This window comes from Entelurus aequoreus, linkage group LG19 (genome assembly GCF_033978785.1).
Source record: "Entelurus aequoreus isolate RoL-2023_Sb linkage group LG19, RoL_Eaeq_v1.1, whole genome shotgun sequence".
In the NCBI taxonomy this organism is placed as follows: Eukaryota; Metazoa; Chordata; class Actinopteri; order Syngnathiformes; family Syngnathidae; genus Entelurus; species Entelurus aequoreus.
The window spans coordinates 8,392,753-8,415,733 of NC_084749.1; the positions used below are offsets into that span (position 1 = coordinate 8,392,753).

At 36.0% G+C, this 22,981-nt stretch overlaps 1 protein-coding gene across 1 annotated transcript; it reads left to right on the plus strand.

Annotated features, from left to right (window-relative positions):
- dmap1 (DNA methyltransferase 1 associated protein 1) lies at positions 1-20,198 on the plus strand. The gene is made up of 10 exons (XM_062027479.1): positions 1-384; positions 2,193-2,284; positions 5,335-5,530; positions 5,625-5,783; positions 7,394-7,561; positions 7,759-7,944; positions 10,049-10,120; positions 13,040-13,112; positions 18,171-18,505; positions 19,664-20,198. Exons 1-10 carry the CDS (start codon positions 289-291, stop codon positions 19,721-19,723), a joined length of 1,437 nt encoding a protein of 478 aa, XP_061883463.1. The 5' UTR covers positions 1-288; the 3' UTR covers positions 19,724-20,198.
- Positions 20,199-22,981: the final 2,783 nt, after the last annotated feature.

A 22,981-nucleotide genomic window follows, 5' to 3' on the forward strand; every position in this document is an offset into this window, starting at 1 on the left:
GGGCAAAACCGGAAGTACTTGTTAGCATTGTGACGAACCGGAACAATAGCAGTGGATATTAAAACATATATTTGTGTACCTTAGACAATTCTTTAAATGTAAATTCAACTTAAAGTTAAACCTTAAACAAATAACAAAAATCTGTTGTTGCTCCCAGCTCTTCTACGGTTCTGTTTTCAATGTGCTTCCGTAATGATGTTATCGTTAGCATGTTGCTAACGACAGCACGGAATGAATGATTGTTTACACGCGAGTTTTTGTTTCAAAGTTGTTTAAAGCAGAGAAGTCATGACTACCGGGGCTGATGTGAGGGATATTCTGGAGCTGACAGGAGGGGACAATGACGGGCCAATCAGTAAGAAGGACCTCATCAACTCGGACAAGGTGAGAAACATCCATCCATCCATTTCCTACCGCTTGTCCCTTGCAGGGTCTTAAATCAAAATTTAAGCTAATACTATCACACTTAACTTTGTTTTTAATGCACGATGCATGGTTGATTCAAAAAGTAGTTAAAAACAAACCAAAACAAAAAAATGCAGGGAGTCTCTTTGTCACAGTAACAGCTCTTATAGAGTTGAATAATAAAACAATTTAAAAAGTATAAATAAAATAGCAACCTGAAGTTTTGTATCTCTGCCAAACAACCTGAAATAATATATATTTCTTAAAAACCTCAGCTGGGATTGATGACATTATTCCAAATTCAGTGTTTACATTATTAGACTGTTTGCAGGCTCATCACCTAGCAAATTTCATGCAAAATAGAACAAGTTTTTAAGACATTGTCTTATATAAAATGTATAAAATGTTATGTACAGATCATCAAAATATTTATTTTAGTATAAATATCGTAGGTTACATTATTAATGTATTCATCAGGGCATGATTGTAACTATCCCCATTTTGTATTATTATGCATTTTTAGGCAGCCTACACACACACACACACACACACGCATGCACACATTTATATACTGTAGCAATATCTACACAATATTTAAGGGATAAAATCTCGCACAACTTTGCTTTGCTGTTTTGCAACTTCTCAAGTGGCACAAACTATTCTCTGTCCTTTTCATGTGTTCATGACTGAATTTAGTTTGAGTTATTTAATCTCTCTATCAATCACACAACCATGCTTCTACTCTAACGGATTGTTTCCATGTATACATACACACACACACAAAAAAAAGCTGATACTGATTAAAAAAAGACCTTTGCCCATATATGTCAAAATGCCTAATATCAGCGTCGATAATCGGTCGATCCCTAATTCTGGTACTGTATTTTCTGGACTATATAGTACACAGGCATATAAACCACACCCACTAAATTTTTGAAATAAATATTTTTCCATATAGTAGCTGCACTGGATTTATAAGCCGCAGATATATATGATGTGAAATGAGTTATTTACACAGAATTATTTAGCAAATGTTTATTTACATACCTTAATTGTTTCCAAACGGTGTCTGTAACACGGCAGTAAAACGGCTGATCAAACAAAACAGTCATGGACCCGCTAGCTGCGGAAGCTAGCTCTCAAATCAGCTAAACAGACTCAATAATGCCACAGTAACGATGAATTTACATTAAAAAATTAATACAAAAATAATGCCTTTGTAAATTAATACTGCTAACACAGGCACTCGCAAATGTTCATTACATTATGACAGCATGTACAAATATGCATGAAAACACTCCTACAGGCATCACGCATGGGACGGTTTTGTAAGTGTGAATTGTTTTAGTTATATTGTAAAACTTACAAACATTGCTTGGGGTGATGAATGAAGAATCCATACGAGTAGAACGCTATGGACGGATAGAAGATGGAATGGCACTTCTATTGCCGGTTGACAGTGCTAAAAATTGAGTACTGCAGCACCTGCACTAAGTGAACTCGTCCAAAAGATGGCGCCGTGGCATAAACCATAACACACCTTTTCAGTGTCTTTGCTTGTTTTTTTGTGTGTGTTTTTTAAACTATTTGCATTATTATGGTTGTCAGCAAAGAATAATCCATAAATTAACCACAGCGTTTTATTAGCCACAGGTTTCAAAACGTAGTAGCTTATAGTCTGGAATTTACGGCATTTATAATATGTACACAAATATGTTATTAGAAATGCATTTTGTGAAGATGCCCAATCGAAAGACAATCTGTTTACATTTTTTCCCCTATCCTAGAAAAAATCCAAGAAGACAACCGAAACTCTGACCTTCAAGAGGCCGGAGGGAATGCACAGAGAAGTCTACGCTCTGCTGTACTCCGATAAAAAGTATGGATTTTTCCTCCGCTTAATTGTGCATTCAAATTGTGTTTTCATCAGTGGCTTGTTGAGCTGGAATTAGGGATGATGTTTGATAAGAAATTATCGAGTTCGAGTCTATTATCGAATCCTCTTATCGAACCGATTCCTTACCGATTCTCTTATCGAGTCCAGATGGGTTGTTGTATATGGAAAAAAACACAATATTTGGTTTAACAAAAGCTCACTTTTATTATATAAGAAAACTATTTAATCTAATAAATAAATAAATATTGACTGTTACCCCCCTAAAAAAAAATTAAAAAAAATATATATATATTGACTGTTGTTACCCAAAGTATATAAAGTGGGATTTTTCAGAAAAACAAATATATACAGTAACACAAAAACAACCTGTCTCTGTGATCACTATAGGTGTATAAATAATAATATAGTGTTAAATAAAATCAGTCCCTTGGGCACACAACTGGAAATAATACAGCTTTCCAAAAAGTGCAATTCTGCTGCTATTTGACATAACTGTTTGTTATGATGCTTTGACATTTTTGCACTTTAATTCTTTATTGAAAGAACATTCTATGAAGAGAAAAGTTGTTTGCAAATGTGGTTACAATGCTAAAAAAATGAAAAGTTAAAGCTAAAAAAAGAAATACACTTTATTGAGTTAACATTATTTCTTTATAGGGGGAAAGATGTTATGAGCTAGGGAATATAACAACTACACTACCCATCATGCAACGGGAGTGACGAGCATACGTGGTTGCCCCGAAAAGTGTTGTTGCATGTCGCCACCCGTGAAAGTAAACGTCAAGAACTCAGCCAACACGCCTCGTCTGCATTATTTATAATTAGACAGACAACACATATACAGTGTGATTTTGTTTTGTTTACAAGGAAAGAAAAACAAAAGTTAAAAAAGGGAGATGTGTTGTATATATATGTATGTGCTGCGGTTGTTTTAAGAAGGTTGCGACAGCTGCCGTAAAGGAGGTGCGTTGCTAGCCTGGTTGCTATGTTTCCGGTTGGTCGTAAAAGTGTTGGTCATGTGTTTGTACCCTGCTCGAATCTCTCAGTAAAGTTATTCATTGGATTATACCTTTTGTTTTGAACTTTATTACACCTTGGAGCGCTTTTTCCCGTCCATTTTTCCCTGATTTCGCTATCTGCGCCTAATGACTGAGCTACGTGACGCCATTTCTTGATTGATGTCTCACAGAGCATTTCTGGTCGGGACGGGATTCGTTCCGAGGGATTCGAATAAAGAACCAACTCTTTTTCTTTACTATAGTGGTCTCGATAATGGGTACCAGTTCTCAAAAAGGGATTCGAGTCCGAGGACTCGGTTCTTTTCTTATCGAACAACCGGGAAAACCGGTTTCGAGTATCATCCCTAGCTGGAATGGATCTTACCAATGAGTGCACTTTCCACCCAGACAGTGTATGGTGGTTTGTCATTCTTTAAAACGCAGGCAGAAAATCACACGCATTTCAACCCAGCAAACATAAGACGTTGATACAACGTTGATTATAAGTACATGTCCTTTAAAACGGACTTTGAAACATCCATCCATCAACAACGTTGCAAAATAGTAGTATTTGTAAATTGAGACAATGTTGGTGTCTAGCGTTGGATCCACATTGTTTGTTGGGAAATGACCAAATTTCGAAGGTCAAATGAACATCAGAACTCGACATTGATTAAACGTCAGTAAAAAGCGTGTTGTTTCAACGTTGAATTTGTGTTGTAGAATATTGGTTGGAAAATGACCAATTTCAATTACCTTCTATGTAACTTATTTTCCCTTTAGTTACCTTTAATTTACCTCTTCTGATTGTCTCTTACATTGTTGTACATTCTATATTCCCTTTTACCATTTTGTACTTACTTTTTTCCTTTCTATTTACTTTCTTTGACCATTGCCTTGTTTTACCGTCTATATTCTCTTTTTGCCTTTTGTTTACCTTTTTATTCTACCTTATTTTACCTTCTATTTAACTTTTTTGACTGTATTTTACTTTGTTTTATCCTCTTCTTCTACTTTCTATATAATATTTACCTCGTATTTACTGTTATATTTTCTGTTTACCTTTTTTTAAACTTTTTATTTACCTTCTATTTTACCTGTTTTTCCCGACATATTCCTTCTTTTACATTTTTACTTGACTTTTATTTACATTTATTTACCTTCTTTTAACAATTATGTATCTTATTTGACTTTTTATTTACTTCTTTTAATTTATTTATTAATTCTTCTACGTTTTATTTACCTCCTATTTACATTTTTTTACTACATTTGCCTTCCATTTATCTTTTTTATTAAATTTTTTATTTTATAAATCTTTTTATTTACCTTCTATCTAATTTATTTTACCCTCTATATTCCTTCCTTTACCTCTTATTTACCTTCTATCTACCTTTTATTTACTACATTTACCTTTTTGTGCCTTCTATTTATCTTTTTTACATTTTCTTTTAATTTATTTTAACCTCTATATTCCTTCTTTTACCTTTTTATTGACTTATCATTTGCCTTTATTTACATAATTTTACCTTATATTTCCCATATTTAACCTTTTATTTACTACCTTTACCTTCCAGTTACCTTTTTTTAACCCTTTTACCTTGTTTTTGCATTTCTTTACTTTATTTTATCTATTATTTAAATTTTTTCACCTTTTATTTACTACTTTTACCTCTTATATTCCTTCTTCAACCTTGTTCTTTGCCTTATTTTACCTTACATTTCCACCTTCTTTTATTACCTTCTATCTACCATCTTTTACCTTTTATTCAACTTCCTTTATGCGGTCTGGATTTTTATACATTCCCATTAGTTACGTTCATATTCATATATACACCAGTGTAGTCTTGAGTGTACAGTATATTCATCAGTGTACTCCTGAGAGTGTACAGTATATTCATCAGTGTACTCCTGACAGTGTACAGTTTATTCATCAGTGTGCTCCTGAGAGTGTACAGTATATTCATCAGTGTACTCCTGAGAGTGTATATATTTACCATTCAGGTGTTTTGAGCCTTGGCTTCTGTCGCCCCGTAGAGATGCGCCCCCACTGCTGCCAAGCGACACCACCCAGGGCTACAGGACGGTCAAAGCCAAGCTGGGCTGTAAAAAGGTCCGTCCCTGGAAGTGGATGCCCTTCACCAATCCAGCTCGAAGAGACGGCGCCATATTCCACCATTGGCGGCGGGCGGCAGAGGAGGGCAAAGACTACCCTTTTTCCCGCTTCAACAAGGTGGACTTGACTTGTTGTCCGCACCCAGAAGATGTCGCTGTTTCCCTCCATGACATAAGCGGTATTCTCCCCTTCCTCCTTCTTCCCTGAACAGACGGTGCAGGTGCCCGTGTACTCGGAGCAGGAGTACCAAGTGCATCTCCATGACGACGGCTGGACTAAAGCGGAGACGGACCACCTCTTTGATCTGTGCAAGCGCTTTGACCTGCGCTTTGTTGTAGTACATGACCGATACGACCACCAGCAGTACAGAGTAACCACCCTCCTCACATTATGCATGATATCTGATTTTAACCGATAAGCAATAACCTATTTATAACTAGAACCTTTTGATGTAGATTTAAGTGCACCCTGAGGTGAGAGTCAAACAAAGATGGATTTGATTTGAAAGAGCAACTTTCAAACTTTTTGCACTTCTCAAACTTTCCAAAAATTTGCGGCTGGCTTTGGCGTTTCAGGTGGCTGATAAAAACTGATGTGTTGGAGCACAATTTTCCTTTTGTATTGGGGCTGCAGCCATCGATTATTTCAGCAATCGAATAATAGCTCAATTTTTTGTTTGATTAATCGAATAAGCCGATAAAACACACTTTATAGTCTCAATGGGTATTTTAGGGAAAATAGTTGCAATAAGCAAATATTTTTCTACTTAGCATTACTTTTAATACCTTCTTTTACCTTCTACTAGTCTTATTTTAACTTCCATTTAACTTCTATTTGTCTTTTGGCTTTTATTTATCTTTTTTTAATGATCTTTTATCTTTTTTTTTAACCTTCTATTTACCTTCTTTTACCTTTTTATTTACCTTCTACTAGTCTTATTTGAACTTCCATTTAACTTCTATTTGTCTTTTGGCTTTTATTTATCTTTTTTAAATTATCTTTTATCTTTTTTTTTAACCTGCTATTTACCTTCTTTTACCTTTTTTATTTACATTTAAATTTTCCCTTTACCTTGTTTTACCATCTTTTACCTATTTACAGTCTAATCACCATCTTTGAGCTTTTTTTTTACCTTCTATTTAACTTGTTTTACTTTCTATTATCTTTTATTTACTTTCTAATCACCTGCTTTTACCTTTGTTTACTTTCTTTGACCTTCTGTTTAGCATCTTTTACCTTGTATTTGATTAATTTTACCTCAGTTTACCTTTTATTTACTATATAATCATCTAATTTGACCTATTTAGATTATTTTCTTTTATTTAAATGTTACCTTATTCTACCTTTGATTTACCATTTACCCTATTTTACGTCCTTTACCTTTTAATTAACTTTTTTTAACCTTTTATCTTTTATTTAACTTTTTTTTAACCTTCTTTTGCTTTTTATTTACCCACTATTATACCTATTTTACCTTATTTTACCATTTATTTACTTTATAATCACCTTCTTTGACATTTTATTTGCATTCTATTTCTTTTATTTATTTACATTTGAACTTTTATTTACCTTCTATCTACCTTTTACATTATTTTATTATGTATTTAACTTGTTTTAGCTTTGTTTACTTTCTATTTACCTTTTTTTTTTACCTTTGTTTGCCTATTTTTGACATTAAACATTTACTTTCTTTTACCTTCTATTTACCCTTTACCGTATTTTACCTTCTATTTAACTGGTTTTAACTTCTTTTATGTGGTCCGGACTTCAGAAATATTTATTTGTTCCACTCATTAAAATTTTATTTGAAGCAACAGATTATGAATTGAAGCTTTTTCCTATTTGAACTAATCAATTTAATAGATTAATCGTTGCAGCCTTACATTGATTTAAGGTAATAATTCCTCATATAATTATAATAATTATATTGTTTAAGGTTACGAATAATTGCAGTCAGTCAGCTTCTGTTTGAACTTTCAGAAACGATCCATAGAGGACCTCAAAGAACGCTACTATGGTATTTGTGGGAAGCTGACCAAGGTTCGTGCGGCTTCAGGGGCCGAGCCCAAGATCTACATCTTTGACGCCGGTCATGAAAGGCGGCGAAAAGAACAACTGGACAAGCTCTTCAATCGTACACCAGAGCAAGTAAGAGTTCTTTTTTGACACTTAATGGAAGAACATTTCTGATGACTGAAGGATTTCCTGCTAAACAAGGCACTGGTCTGGAAAAAGACCCCAAACACCAGAAAATGGTGTTGACCTGCTGTTAGCAATGTAAGCCAGCTATATTTGTTTAATTCAGCAGTCACACCCAGGTTGCACTTCTGTTGTCTGGCCTGTAGGTGGCAGAAGAAGAATACCTCATCCAAGAACTGAGGAAGATTGAAACAAGAAAGAAGGACCGAGAGAAGAAAGCCCAGGACCTGCAGAAGCTCATAAAAGCAGCCGACACCACCACAGAGTTGAGACGAGCGGAAAAGAGAGTTTCCAAGAAGAAACTTCCACAAAAAAGAGAAACGGAGAAGCCGGTAAGCGCTCGCGGTGTCAATTTGATTGATTGATTGAGACTTTTATTAGTAGGTTGCACAGTGAAGTACATATTCCGTACAATTGACCACTAAATGGTAACACCCCAATAAGTTTTTCAACTTGTTTAAGTCGGGGTCCACTTAAATTGATACATGATACAGATATATACTATCATATATACTATCATCATAATACAGTCATCACACAAGATAATCACATTGAATTATTTACATTATTTACAAAATTCACACCAGTCTTTGTTGAACTTGATTGCCAGTACAGTAATATTCATACCATGGTATTTTTACAAAACCCAAAACCATTGAAGTTGTCACGTTGTGTAAATGGTAAATAAAAAGAGAATACAATGATTTGCAAATCCTTTTCAACTTATATTCAATTGAATAGATTGCTAAGACAAGATATTTAATATTCCAACTATTTTTATTTTTTTTTTGCAAATAATCATTAACTTAGAATTTAATGGCAGCAACACATTGCAAAAAAGTTGTCAGAGGGGCATTTTTACCACTGTGTTACATGGCCTTTCCTTTTAACAACACTCAGTAAACGATTGGGAACTGAGGAGACACATTTTTGAAGTGGAATTCTTTCCCATTCTTGCTTGATGTACAGCTTAAGTTGTTCAACAGTCCGGGGGTCTCCGTTGTGCTATTTTAGGCTTCATAATGCACCACACATTTTCAATGGGAGACAGGTCTGGACTACAGGCAGGCCAGTCTAGTACCCGCACTCTTTTACTACGAAGCCACGCTGTTGTAACATGTGGCTTGGCATCGTTTTGCTAAAATAAGCAGGGGCGTCCATGATAACGTTGCTTGGAGGACAACATATGTTGCTCCAAAACCTGTATGTACCTTTCAGCATTAATGGTGCCTTCACAGATGTGTAAGTTACCCATGCCTTGGGCACTAATACACCCCCTATACCATCACACATGCTGGCTTTCCTTTTCCTCTTTGGTACCGGAGGACACGGCGTCCACAGTTTCCAAAAACAATTTGAAATGCGGACTCGTCAGACCACCGAACACTTCTACACTTTGCATCAGTCCATCTTAGATGAGCTAGGGCCCAGCGTAGCCGGCGGCGTTTCTGGGTGTTGTTGATAAATGGCGTTCGCTTTCCGTAGTAGAGTTTTAACTTGCACTTACAGACGTAGCGACCAACTGTAGTTACTGACAGTGGTTTTATGAATTGTTCCTGAGCCCATGTGGTGATATCCTTTATACACTGATGTAACTTTTTGATGCAGGGATTGAAGGTCTGTAATATCATCGCTTACGTGCAGTGATTTCTCCAGATTCTCTGAACGTTTTTTATGATATTACGTACCGTCGATGGTGAAATCCCTAAATTCCTTGCAATAGCTGGTTGAGAAATATTGTTCTTAAACAATTTGCTCAGGCATTTGTTGACAAAGTGGTGACCCTCACCCCGTCCTTGTTTGTGAATGACTGAGCATTTCATGGAAGCTGCTTTTATACCCAATCATGGCACCCACCTGTTCCCAACTAGCCTGTTCACCTGTGGGATGTTCCAAATAAATGTTTGATGAGCATTCCTCAACTTTCTCAGTCTTTGTTGCCACTTGTGCCAGCTTTTGTGACACATGTTGCAGGCATCCAATTCCAAATGAGCTAATATTGGCAAATAATAACAAAGTATTCCAGTTCTATCGTTAAATATCTTGTCTTTGCGGTCTATTCAATTGAATGTAGGTTGTAATGGATTTGCTAATCATTGTATTCTGTTTTAATTTACCATTTACACGGTTTTGGGGTTTGTAAATACTCACGGGCAAGAACAGAGGTCTTCAGCAGAAGTGTCTTTAAATGTTTGGTTGTGCCTTTTAAAATATATATTTTTTCTATATTCCCCCCACAATTTTTCAACAAATAAAGCTAAGCCTCCAATCCCCCTGAGAACTCTCAGGTAAACAAAACCTTTAGGACACATTTTTATAAGTAAAGAGTTGGTCAGTCTGGGGGTCCTTGCCTTGGCCTGGAGAACATTGAGGAGAACTTGTGGTATTAAGTTTATTCCCAGACTCCTGTATGTTGAAGTTTGTCTACCTTTTCAGGCCCTGCCAGAGACCACAGGCATCAAATTTCCAGATTTTAAATCTTCTGGAGTTACACTGCGTAGCCAGAGGGTAAGTACTGCTGCTCCACGTGTTTATTATTCCCTCTCAAATAGTGCCACTGCCCTTGTTTCTGCTCTAAAACATGCAACTTATTGTCATTATGTAACACATGTAGGGCTGCAACTAACGATTAATTTGATAATCGATTAATCTGTTGATTATTACTTCGATTAATCAAATTAATAATCGGATAAAAGAGACAAACTACATGTCTATCCTTTCCAGTATTTTATTGAAAAAAAGCAGCATACTGGCACCATACTTATTTCGATTATTGTTTCTCAGCTGTTTGTACATGTTGCAGTTTATAAATAAAGGTTTATAAAAAAATTAAAATGCATAGCATAGATCCAACGAATCGATGACTAAATTAATCGCCAACTATTTTTATAATCGATTTAATCGATTAGTTGTTGCAGCCCTTAATACATGACATAAGAAAATACCAAACGAGATCCACCGATTATCGGCGCCAATAGTTGGCGTTTTGACATACAGTATATAGGTATCTCTTTTTTTTATTCCTTCTATTTACCTTCTTTTTACCTTTTATTTACATTTGATTTCCCCTTTACCTTGTTTTACCATCTTTTACCTATTTACATTCTAATCACCATCTTTTAACATTTGTTTTACCTTCTATTTAACTTGTTTTACCTTCTATTATCTTTTATTTATTTCTTTTTTTACCTTTGTTTACTTTCTTTTAACTTCTGTTGACCATCTTCTACATTCTATTTCATTAGTTTTACATTATTTTACCTTTTATTTACCTTTTAATCATTTCATTTTACCTATTTAGCTTATTTTTTATTTTACCTTTGATTTACCCTTTACCTTATTTTACATCCTTTACTTTTTTTAACCTCTTATCTTTGATTTATTATTTTTTTAATATCTAATTTTACTTTTCATTTACCTACTATGTTACCTGCTATTTAACCTGTTTTACCTTATTTTACCATGTATTTACCTTATAATCACCTCCTTAGACCTTTTATTTGCCTTCAATTTATCTTATTTTATTTATTCACATTTTTGATTGATTGATTGAGACTTTTATTTGTAGGTTGCACAGTGAAGTACATATTCTGTACAATTGACCACTAAATGGTAACACCCCAATAAGTTTTTCAACTTGTTTAAGTCGGGGTCCACTTAAATTGATTCATGATACAGATATATACTATCATATATACTATCATCATAATACAGTCATCACACAAGATAATCACATTGAATTATTTACAATATTTACAATCAGGGGTGTGGAGGGGGGGGGGGTAGGATATGGACAGCAAGTAGTGGATAGAGAGAGAGAGAGAGAGAGATCAGAAGGCATAAGAAAAAGTATCTGCATTTGATTGTTTACATTTGATTATTAGCAATCCGGGGAAGGTGTTAGTTTAGGGTTGTAGCTGCCTGGAGGTGAACTTTTATTGCGGTTTTGAAGGAGGATAGAGATGCCCTTTCTTTTATACCTGTTGGGAGTGCATTCCACATTGATGTGGCATAGAAAGAGAATGACTTAAGACCTTTGTTAGTTCGGAATCTGGGTTTAACGTGGTTAGTGGAGCTCCCCCTGGTGTTGTGGTTATGGCGGTCATTTACGTTAAGGAAGTAGTTTGACATGTACTTCGGTATCAGGGAGGTGTAGTGGATTTTATAGACTAGGCTCAGTGCAAGTTGTTTAACTCTGTCCTCCACCTTGAGCCAGCCCACTTTGGAGAAGTGGGTAGGAGTGAGGTGGGATCTGGGCTGGAGGTCTAGAAGTAACCTGACTAGCTTGTTCTGAGATGTTTGGAGTTTAGATTTGAGGGATTTGGAGGTGCTAGAGTACCAGGAGGTGCATGCGTAATCGAAAAAGGGTTGAACGAGAGTTCCCGCCAGAATCCTCAAGGTGCTTTTGTTGACCAGAGAGGAGATTCTGTAGAGAAATCTCGTTCGTTGGTTAACTTTTCTGATTACCTTGGTTGCCATTTTATCACAGGAAAGGTTAGCCTCTAGAATGGAACCTAGGTATTTGACCTCATCTTTCCTGGTGATAACAATGTCACCCACTTTTATGGTGAAGTCATTGACTTTCTTAAGGTTGATGTGGGACCCAAACAGGATGGATTCTGTTTGACATTTTATTTGCCTTATATACCGGTACCTTCTTTCTATACCCTTTACATTATTTTATTATCTATTTAACTTGTTTTACCTTTGTTTACTTTCTATTTACCTTTTTTGTTACCTTTCTCTGCGTTCTTTTTACCTTCTTTTACCTTTACTTTCTTTTACCTTCTATTTATCCTTTACCTTACATCTAAACTGTATACTATTCACGTTTAGCCAACTTTTACTGCAAATGAGTATCTGCACCAAATATCGGTTATCGGCCTCCTTAATTACAAATAATCACATCGGTATCGGCCTCGAACAAGCCATATCGGTCGATCTCTAAGAAATACGTACATATGACAAAAATGTATTCCTGTATGTAAGAGTTGTCATTTAGAAAGCAGGAGTGATGCAGACTTTTCAATATTTGATTTTGTCATCCCACTGAACATCTCGAGAGTTTCATCATGACGTGACACCGCAGCCAGAACGTTTGACTTCCACTTGCTCCGCCTCATTAACACGGCCATGATTAATTCTGCCGCCGACGTGCTCGTATTTGTCAGAGCCAGCAATGGGGTCCCTTATTCATCTCCAAGACTGATGAGCAGCCCCCGCTCTCTATGGGAAATGCATTAGGGCCAACTAAGGAGCGGACTTCCCCTGCAGCTAATCAGTCAGACAGAGCTCCGTGAAGAACCACGTCTGGATCTGGCCCGCTGAAGTGCATTCCATGCCAGTTAACAGTGTTTGTTTACCCACATGTCCGACCTGAAACTACGTCCCTTGTCACGCTCACTCTGTCTTTTCGTGGCGTTGCAGATGAAACTGCCGAGCTCGGTGGGCCAGAAGAAGATCAAAGCGATTGAGCAGATCCTCGCCGAGCAAGGAGTGGGTGAGTGACACGTGTCATATGTAGATGTACAACAACACTCTTAATTATTCACCTTTTACTGTTATTGAGCACTTATGTACAAAACCCAAAGCCAGTGAAGTTGTCACGTTGTGTAAATGGTAAATAAAACAGGATACAATGATTAGCAAATCCTTTTCAACTTATATTCAATTGAATAGACTGCAAAGACAAGATATTTCATGTTCACACTGGAAAACTTTGTTATTTTTTGCAATTATTAGCTCATTTGGATTTTGATGCCTGCAACATGTTTCAAAAAAGATGGCACAAAAGACTGAGGAAGTTGAGGAATGCTCATCAAACGCTTATTTGGAACATCCCACAGGTGAACAGGCAAATTGGTAACAGGTGGGTGCCATGATTGGGTATGAAAGCAGCTTCCATGAAATGCTCAGTCATTCACAAACAAGGACGGGGCGAGGGTCACCACTTTGTCAACAAATGCCTGAGCAAATTGTCCGAAAGTTTTAAGAACAACGTTTCTCAACCAGCTATTGCAAGGAATTTAGGGATTTCACCATCTACGGTCCGTAGTATCATCAAAACGTTCAGAGAATCTGGAGAAATAACAGCACGTAAGGGGCAAGGCCCGTGACCTTCGATCCGTCAGGCGGTACTGCATCAAAAAGCGACATCAGTGTGTTAAGGATATCACCACATGTGCTCCGGAACACTTCCGAAAACCACTGTCAGTAACTACAGTTGGTCGCTACATCTCTAAGTATGGTTAAAACTGTACTATACAAAGCCAAAGCCATTTATCAACAACACCCGGAAACGCCGCCGGCTTCGCTGGGCCCGAGCTCATCTAAGATGGACTGATGCAAAGTGGAAAAGTGTTCTGTGGTCTGACGAGTCCACATTTCAAATTGTTTTTGGAAACTGTGGCCGTCGTGTCCTCTGGACCAAAGACAATGCCAAGCCACATTCTGCACGTGTTACAACAGCGTGGCTTCGTAGTAAAAGAGTGCGGGTACTAGATCGGCCTGCCTGTAGTCCAGACCTGTCTCCCATTGAAAATGTGTGGTGCAATATGAAGCCTAAAATACCACAACAGAGACCCCGGACAACATAAGCTGTACATCAAGCAAGAATGGGAAAGAATTCCACTTCAAAAATGTCTCTCCTCAGTTCCCAAACCTTTACTGAGTGTTGTCAAAAGGAAAGGCCATGTAACACAGTGGTACAAATTCCCCTGTGACAACTTTTTTGCAATATGTTGCTGCCATTAAATTCTAAGTTAATGATTTTTTGCAAAAAAAAATTAGGTTTCTCAGTGTGAACATGAAATATCTTGTCTTTACAGTCTATTCACTTGAATATTGCAAATCGTTGTATTCTCTTTTTATTTACCATTTACACAACGTGACAACTTCACTGCTTTTGGGTTTTGTAAATGCTCCAATGGACGCCTCTATTGATTTAATTGTCTCCAAAAACGAGAATTAATACACAAGACAGTTTTACCATATTTTCCGGACTATACATTGCAAATTTTCGGGGGGGAAAAAACGTTTTTCCATATATTAGCCGCACCTGATTATAAGTCGCAGATATATATGTTGTGAAATTAGTTATTTACACAGAAATATTTTATAAATGTTTATTTACATACCTTAATTGTTTCCAAGCGGTGTCTGTAACACACTGCTTCTCAATTATCTTCCCCGTAGGAAGAAGAAAATATTTTGTGCCCCCCCCCCTACTCTTCGCCGCTACTACAAATAACATAATTTGTCCTTAAAATTGTTATAAGTACACCTCAGCATAACATTGTATCCTTACTTACATTAAATAAAACAAACAAAAAAAGAAAACAATAAATAACTTAATTAACATTGTGTTGTTTTTTTAATTCTTATTTAAACTATGACAATTTTTTGACCGACTTGAACCATTTTAAACTGAAAAATAAAGTTAATTAAACTCAATGAATAATGTATTCAAATTTGATCAGCAACAACAATTTAGGAGCACTATAACTACAAAACAAAAATTAATAAAACCATTTGTTCTGTTTTTATATTTTTTATTTTAATTTTATTTTTTTTAATCAAAATGACAAAGTCAAGATTCATGGCTACAATGAGCAGGTTTTGTAGTGCACAGCTTTTGGAAGCGGGGTTTAAAGCATGATAGTGTTCACATGACGTGAATTTTTAATACTGGGTTTAACTAGCTTTTTTTATCTTATGTTGTATTTTTCCTTTGTATAATGTTTGGTAATGTATATATTCTTTGTATTTTTATTTTGTATGCTCCTATATGGACCCCAGGAAGACTAGCAGTCGCCTTGGCATCAGCTAATGGGGATCCATTCAATAAACAATAAACAATAGTGTATGATACTGATGAAACATGTTCCTCCTCCCTGGCATCGCACCGTGCCCCCCCCCCCCCCCCCAGAAACTGCAGTAAAACGGCTGATCAAACAAAACAAAAGTCATGGTCATGGACCCACTAGCTGCGCAAGCTAGCTCTCCAATCAGCTAAACAGACTCAATAACTCCACGGTGACGTTTTGGTGAATTTACTGAGGAATTTGTGAAACTGGAACAATACAAACAGAACGCCATTGTAAGTTAATAATACTACCACAGACACTCGTAAACGTGTTAGCATATTAGCTAATGCTAACGACGCTAGCTTGATTAAATTACGATAGCACGTACAAATATGCATGAAAACACTCCTACAGACATCACACACGGGACGGTTTAGTAAGTAAGAATTGTTTTAGTTACATTGTAAAACTTACAAACGTTGCTTGCAGTGATAAATGAAGAATCCATACAAGTAGAAACGCTATGGACGATTAGAAGACACAACGGCACTTCTACTTCCGGTCCACAAGCTTTTAACCGTAGGAAACGCTTGCAGGCAGTCACCCAGCAGCACCTGCAGTGAGCGAACTCGTCCAAGAGAGGGTCGCCGTACCACAAACAATAACACACCATTTCAGTGTCTTTGCTTGTGTTTAATGAACACTATTTGCATTATGGCCAACAGTGAAAATAATCAATGAAATCAGCCGCATTGTTTTATAAGCTGCAGGGTTCAAAGTAGGGTTGTACGGTATAACGGTACTAGTATAGTATTACGGTAATAATGAATTAAAAATGGTACTATCCTCTGTTTGAAAAGTACCGGTTCCCAGGGATGACGGTGCATCGTCACGTCATGACATTGCTGGTTTTGCGAGCAGACACACACAGAGTACTTACAAGCAGACACAGTGTGTAGACAGAAAAGGGAGAATGGACGCATTTTGGTGTAAAAAGTGACGATAAAGGTGAAGTTATAACACTGAAACACCCTCAGGAAGAGGTGCTTTAAGACATGGCTAGCTAGCTAGCAGCAAACATACATCCGCAGTCGGCAAATAAGGTAAGTTTCTTACAAGTACCATTATCACTGGAGGACGAGGAAGAGCTAAACATGCTTCACTACACACCGTAGGAGGATACAATAGCTCACCGGCGTCACAATGTAAACAAACGCCATGGGTGGATCTACACCTGACATCCACTGTAATGATACCAAGTACAAGAGCGTATCTAGTCGATACTACGATGATTACATCAATATTTTTTATCATCACAAAATCGTTTTTCCTTTTTTTTAAATGTATATTACAGTGTTTCCCACACATTAATTTATTTGTGGCGGCCCGCCACGAAAGAATTACGTCCGCCACAAATAAAGTAAAACATTTTAAAAAAAAAGAAAATATATATATATATTTTTTTGTCCTTTCCAGCTTCTCAGGCAAATCATATAGTTGATGTAGATGCCCATATCGGCTGTTCAGATTTACTTTACAAAAGAGAAGTGTAGGATACTTCTCTTGTTGCCTTATTTGTATTTGACCACTACTGTTTTCTGTTTATTTGTTACTGACTGTGGCAGGACACCTCTGCCTCTGTTTCACTTTATGTTGCTGGTAAATAATATGGTTGTAGTAGTAGGCTAAAGTTAAATGATTTAGTATGCACTAATTAAAGGGGCAGAGCTTTAAGAGATATTTATTTTTATATTTTATAAGATATATTTTTTGTAAGAACCACAATTAATAAATATATTTCAGTGAATAACTTATTGTTCAAATCTGTATATAAATATGTACATAAAGTGTTGTAATTATATTGTAAAATGGATGGATGGATGGACGTTTAAAACAAAACTGTTATTATTAATTAGTAAGTATACATTTTTTGAGCCTTTTTAGAGAAAATCATATCATTGTAGTAAATTATGCTAATTACTCGATGATGTCATGGTGACCACACCCCCACCGCCACAGGTATCTTGGCAGTTTATGGGAAACACTGTATTATGTTTATAAAATCAGGAAATTCGTCCCTGGACACATGAGGACTTTGAATATGACCAATGTATGATCCTGTAACTACTTGGTATCGGATCAATACCTAAATGTGTGGTATCATCCAAAATAATGTAAAGTATCAAAGAAGAGAAGAATAAGTGATTATTACATTTTAACAGAAATGTAGATAGAACATGTTGAAACAGAAAATAAGCAGATATTTACAGTAAATGAACAAGTGGATTAATAATACATTTTTACAGTTTGTCCACTCATAATGTTGACAAAATAATAGGTGTATAAATGACACAATATGTTACTGCATACGACTAATTAGGAGTCTTTGTTTGTTTACTTACTACTAAAAGACAAGTTGTCTAGTATGTCCACTATTTTATTTAAGGACTAAATTGCAATAATAAACATATGTTTAATGTACTCTAAGATTTTTTGTTCAAATAAAGACAATAATGACATTTTTCTGTGGTCCCCTTTATTTAGAAAAGTGCCGCAAGCTATCGAAATACATTTTGGTCCCGGTACCGGTACTAAAATATTGTTATCGGGACAACCCTAGTTCAAAGTGTAGAAAAAAGGAGCAGAGTTTATGGTATATTACATTTTCTTTGAGAGCCACGTTTTTCCCCCACTTATTAGGGTAAAAAAATATAGTTGTTATTGTTAAAATGATTGCCATTTTTTTGGCACAGACCTCAACCCGATGCCCACAGAAGAGATCGTGCAGATGTTCAACGAGCTGCGCAGCGACCTGGTGCTGCTCTACGAGCTGAAGCAGGCCCACAGCAACTGCGAGTACGAGCAACAGATGCTGCGTCACCGCTACGAAGCCCTGCTGAAGGCCGGCGGCGGAGGAGCGTGCGGCGGCGGGATGACCACAGCTTTGCCGCAGGCCGGCGACGGCGGCGCCAACAACATGACGGCGTCCACTCCGCTGGGTGAGGCGTGGCCCAACACGGATGACATCAAGGTGGAGGCAAAGGAGCAGATCATCGACGTGGTGGGAGCGCCCCTGACACCCAACTCGGTGAGTCACTGGTTCTGTCACCAGGGTTGGGTACCGGAACCGGTACTTCTTTATATTATATATATATTTTTTACTTTTATTTTATTAATTTTTTTGTTATACTTGTTCTTACGGAAAAAATATTAGAAAAAAAAATAAATCCCCCATGTCCCTTTAGGGGCTCCGTATGTTCTCAATGGAAGTTGATATTTCCTCTTATTATTATTTTTTTCTGCCATCTGCGTGTGAATGGGTGAATGTGATGTATAATGTGAAGTACTTTGGGTATCATTCCAGGTGTTGTAAAACGCTATATAAACAGAGACCATTTACCAACTAAATATTTATTTTTGATTTTTCACTTATTCTCTATTTAAATGCATTTTTTTAATGTTTATATGTATTACTAGTTTTGTAATAAATTAACTTTGTATGTACCTATGTAGATATTGCACCAAAAAGCAGACATTTGCAGCTAGAATAGTCATTTACCACATTAGCAATGTATAGAGTGTATTTCTTTAAAGTTAAGACTAGTTTAAAGTTATCTTCATTGAAAAGTACAGTGCTTTTCCTTCAAAAAAAAGGACATTTCAATGTGACCCCAAACTTTTGAACGGCAGTGTATATAAAAAAATTCCCGGATTTCCGAGAATTCCCAGTTTAGGGACAATTTCTCCATTCAAAATGAATGATCCATTTTTCAAATTTCCACAATTCCACACATTTAACTCATCCTGGAAATTCAAACAAGCATTTTTCTATGTTCAACACAAAGTAAAGTGATTTTTGTTGGAGTTAATTGGTTTTGGGCGTGACTGTGGTAAATGAATGTATGCGAAATACAAATTAAAAAAAATAAAATAATAATAAATAATTTATTTTATTATTTGTTAATTGTATAAAGAATTATTATCCAAAAAAAAATAGAAATAAAAAAATAAAATAAAATTATAAATAATTTATTTGATTAATTTTAATTTATTAACTGAATAAAAAATGATTGTCCAAAAAATAGAATCTGGTCCCCGGGCCTTGAGTCAGACCACCTGCGTTTTAGCTGATCAGAAGCCTGAGGTGGGGAACTGGGACTGGCACGTGTTGCAGTGTGCACTGCGAGTGAAGTGGACTTACTCCCAGTCCAACCTTGACCAGATTGTGTCATTTATCACCTTCCAGCGCAAACGCAGAGAATCAGCATCCAGCTCTTCCTCGGTGAAGAAGGTGAAGAAGCCCTGATGAGGACTGATGCAAGGTGTGGGAGGGCCAAGGAAATGTGAGGCCTGAACAGGAGCGACACGGCACAGGCGTCACACACACACACACGCACACACACACACACACAACTTCTCCGCCGCTAATGGCAACTAGCAGACCGCCCAGCCCGCTCGCCACGGTGGGGACAAAAGGCGACGACTGAGTGACATTTCATTCCATTACCGCTCTTCTCCCGGCTCCGGCCTATGTTGGGCCGTTAGATGAGGCCGCATCAAGTGCGAATTGCTAATGGCGACGCGGGGGAAGAAGATGGGCACGGCGCAAGTAATTGAAATGAATTGGAAGGAAAGCGGCGGCTCCAGGAGCGGGAACATTATAATCCACCACGCTCCTGAGGGAAGTTTTTTTTGTTGCCTAATAATGTTGTTTAGTCCATCTACGTCAGGTCACATGACCACGCTTCAGTCCACGTTTCAATAAACCTGCCTTTGTTTAACATCCCACAATAGCACTGTCACTTTTTATTTGAAGGTAGAATCACGACTCCCTCGCCTTATGTGTCAAGCTACTAAAGACTTCATTACTATGATAATTAAGCAGCCGTCAGTGTTGCTTGGCACCATCGTGGGAACGTAATTACTCCCCCCCCCCCCCCCCCCCCAATAATTCTGCTAATTGCGTGTCAATGATGTCGTTGAGCCTATGTTGACATTATTTCTATGCAAATTAGAAACGTCTTGACCCAGAAGAAAGGGTCAACTGTGAATACAGTTCCAATCAGACGTGTACGTACGCTCATGGTGGGAAAAAACGCCATATCCATTTTACCTTCTTAATGATATACACCGCATCCCAAAAGTATTCACAGCGCTTAACACTTTCCACATTTTGTTATCTTACAGCCTTTATACAAAAATAGGATGAATTCATTTTTGTCCTTAAAAATTCTATACACAATACCCCACAATGACATTGTGAAGATTATTTTTTATTTTGCAAATTTATTGGAAATAAAAAACAAAAAAATCGCATGTACATTGCACCCAAAAAGCACTCACAACTTTTTCTACATTTTGTTGTTAGTCTTATCCCAAAATTAAAGAAATTCATTTATGCCCTCAAAATTCTACACACAATACCCCGTAATGACATTGTGAAGATTTTTATTTTATTTTACAAATTTATTAAAAATAATAAACAAGCCTGTAAAGTGCACCCGGAAAGCATTCACAACTTTCCCCACATTTTGTTATGTTAGTCTCATCCCAAAATCAAATAAATTAATTTTTGCCCTCAAAATTCTACACACAATACCCCGTGATGACATTGTGAAGATTTTTATTTTATTTTACAAATTTATTGAAAATAAAAAACAAGACTGTAAAGTGCACCCGGAAAGCATTCACAACTTTCCCCACATTTTGTTATGTTAGTCTCATCCCAAAATCAAATAAATTAATTTTTGCCCTCAAAATTCTACACACAATACCCCGTAATGACATTGTGAAGATTTTTATTTTATTTTACAAATTTATTGAAAATAAAAAACAAGACTGTAAAGTGCACCCGGAAAGCATTCACAACTTTCCCCACATTTTGTTATGTTAGTCTTATCCCAAAATTAAAGAAATTCATTTATGCCCTCAAAATTCTACACACAATACCCCGTAATGACATTGTGAAGATTTTTATTTTATTTTACAAATTTATTGAAAATAAAAAACAAGACTGTAAAGTGCACCCGGAAAGCATTCACAACTTTCCCCACATTTTGTTATGTTAGTCTTATCCCAAAATTAAAGAAATTAATTTTTGCCCTCAAAATTCTACACACAATACCCCATAATGACATTGTGAAGATTTTTTATTTTATTTTACAAATGTATTGAAAACAAAAAACAAGCCTATACAGTGCACCCGGAAAGCATTCACAACTTTTTCCACATTTTTTTATGTTAGTCTTGTTCCAAAAATGGATACAATACATTTTTTCCCTTAAAATTCTATACACAATACCCCAAAATGTCATTGTGAAAAGTTATTTTTTTAATACATTTTGCAAATTTATTAAAAATAGTAAACAAAAAAATCGCAAGTACAGTGCATCCAGAAAGTATTCACAACTTTTTCCACATTTTGTTATGCTACAGCCTTATTCTTAAATGGAATAAATGCACTTTTGCCCTCAAAATTCTACACACAATACCCCATAATGACACTGTGAATTTTTTAAAAAAAAATTTAAATTTTGCAATTTTAATGAAAATAAAAAAAACTAAAAAAATCTCCTGTACAGTGCACCCGGAAAGCATTCACAACTTTTCCACATTTTGTTATGCTACACCCTTATTCCAAAATGGAATAAATTCATTTTACCCTCAAAATTCTACACACAATACCCCACAATGGCATTTTGAAGATTTTTTATTTTGCTAATTTATTGAAAATAAAAAACAAAAAAAATAGCATGTACATTGCACCCAGAAAGCCTTCACAACTTTTCCCACATTTTGTCATGTTAGTCTTATCCCAAAATGAAAGAAATTCATTTCTGCCCTGAAAATTCTACACTCAATACCCCATAATGACAATGTGAAAATATTTTTTTCTACTAAATTTTGCTAATTTTTTAGAAATAAAAAACTAAACAAATCGCCTGTACAGTGCACCCGGAAAATATTCACAACCCTTTCCACATTTTGTTATGTTACAGCATTATCCAAAAATATAATACATTCATTTTTGTTCTTTAAATTCTACACTCAATACCCCATATTAACAATGTGAAAAGTTTTTTCTCTACTAAATTTTGCTAATTTATTACAAATAAAAAACTAAACAAATCGCCTATACAGTACATCCGGAAAGTATTCACAACTTTTTCCACATTTTGTTATGTTAGTCTTATCTCAAAATGAAATAAATTAATTTTTGCCCTCAAAATTCTACACACAATATCCCGTAATGAAATTGTGAAGATTTTTTTATTCTATTTTAAAAATGTATTGAAAATAAAAACAAGCCTCTACAATGCACCTGGAAAGCATTCACAACTTTTCCCACATTTTGTTATGTCTTCTCCAAAAATTAAATAAATTATTTTTTGCCCTCAAAATTCTACACACAATATCCCATAATGACAATTTGAATATTTTTTTATTCTATTTTACAAATTTATTGAAAATAAAAAACAAGCCTCTACAATGCATCCGGAAAGCAATCACAACTTTTTCCACATTTTGTTATGTTAGTCTTATCCCAAAATGAAATAAATAAATT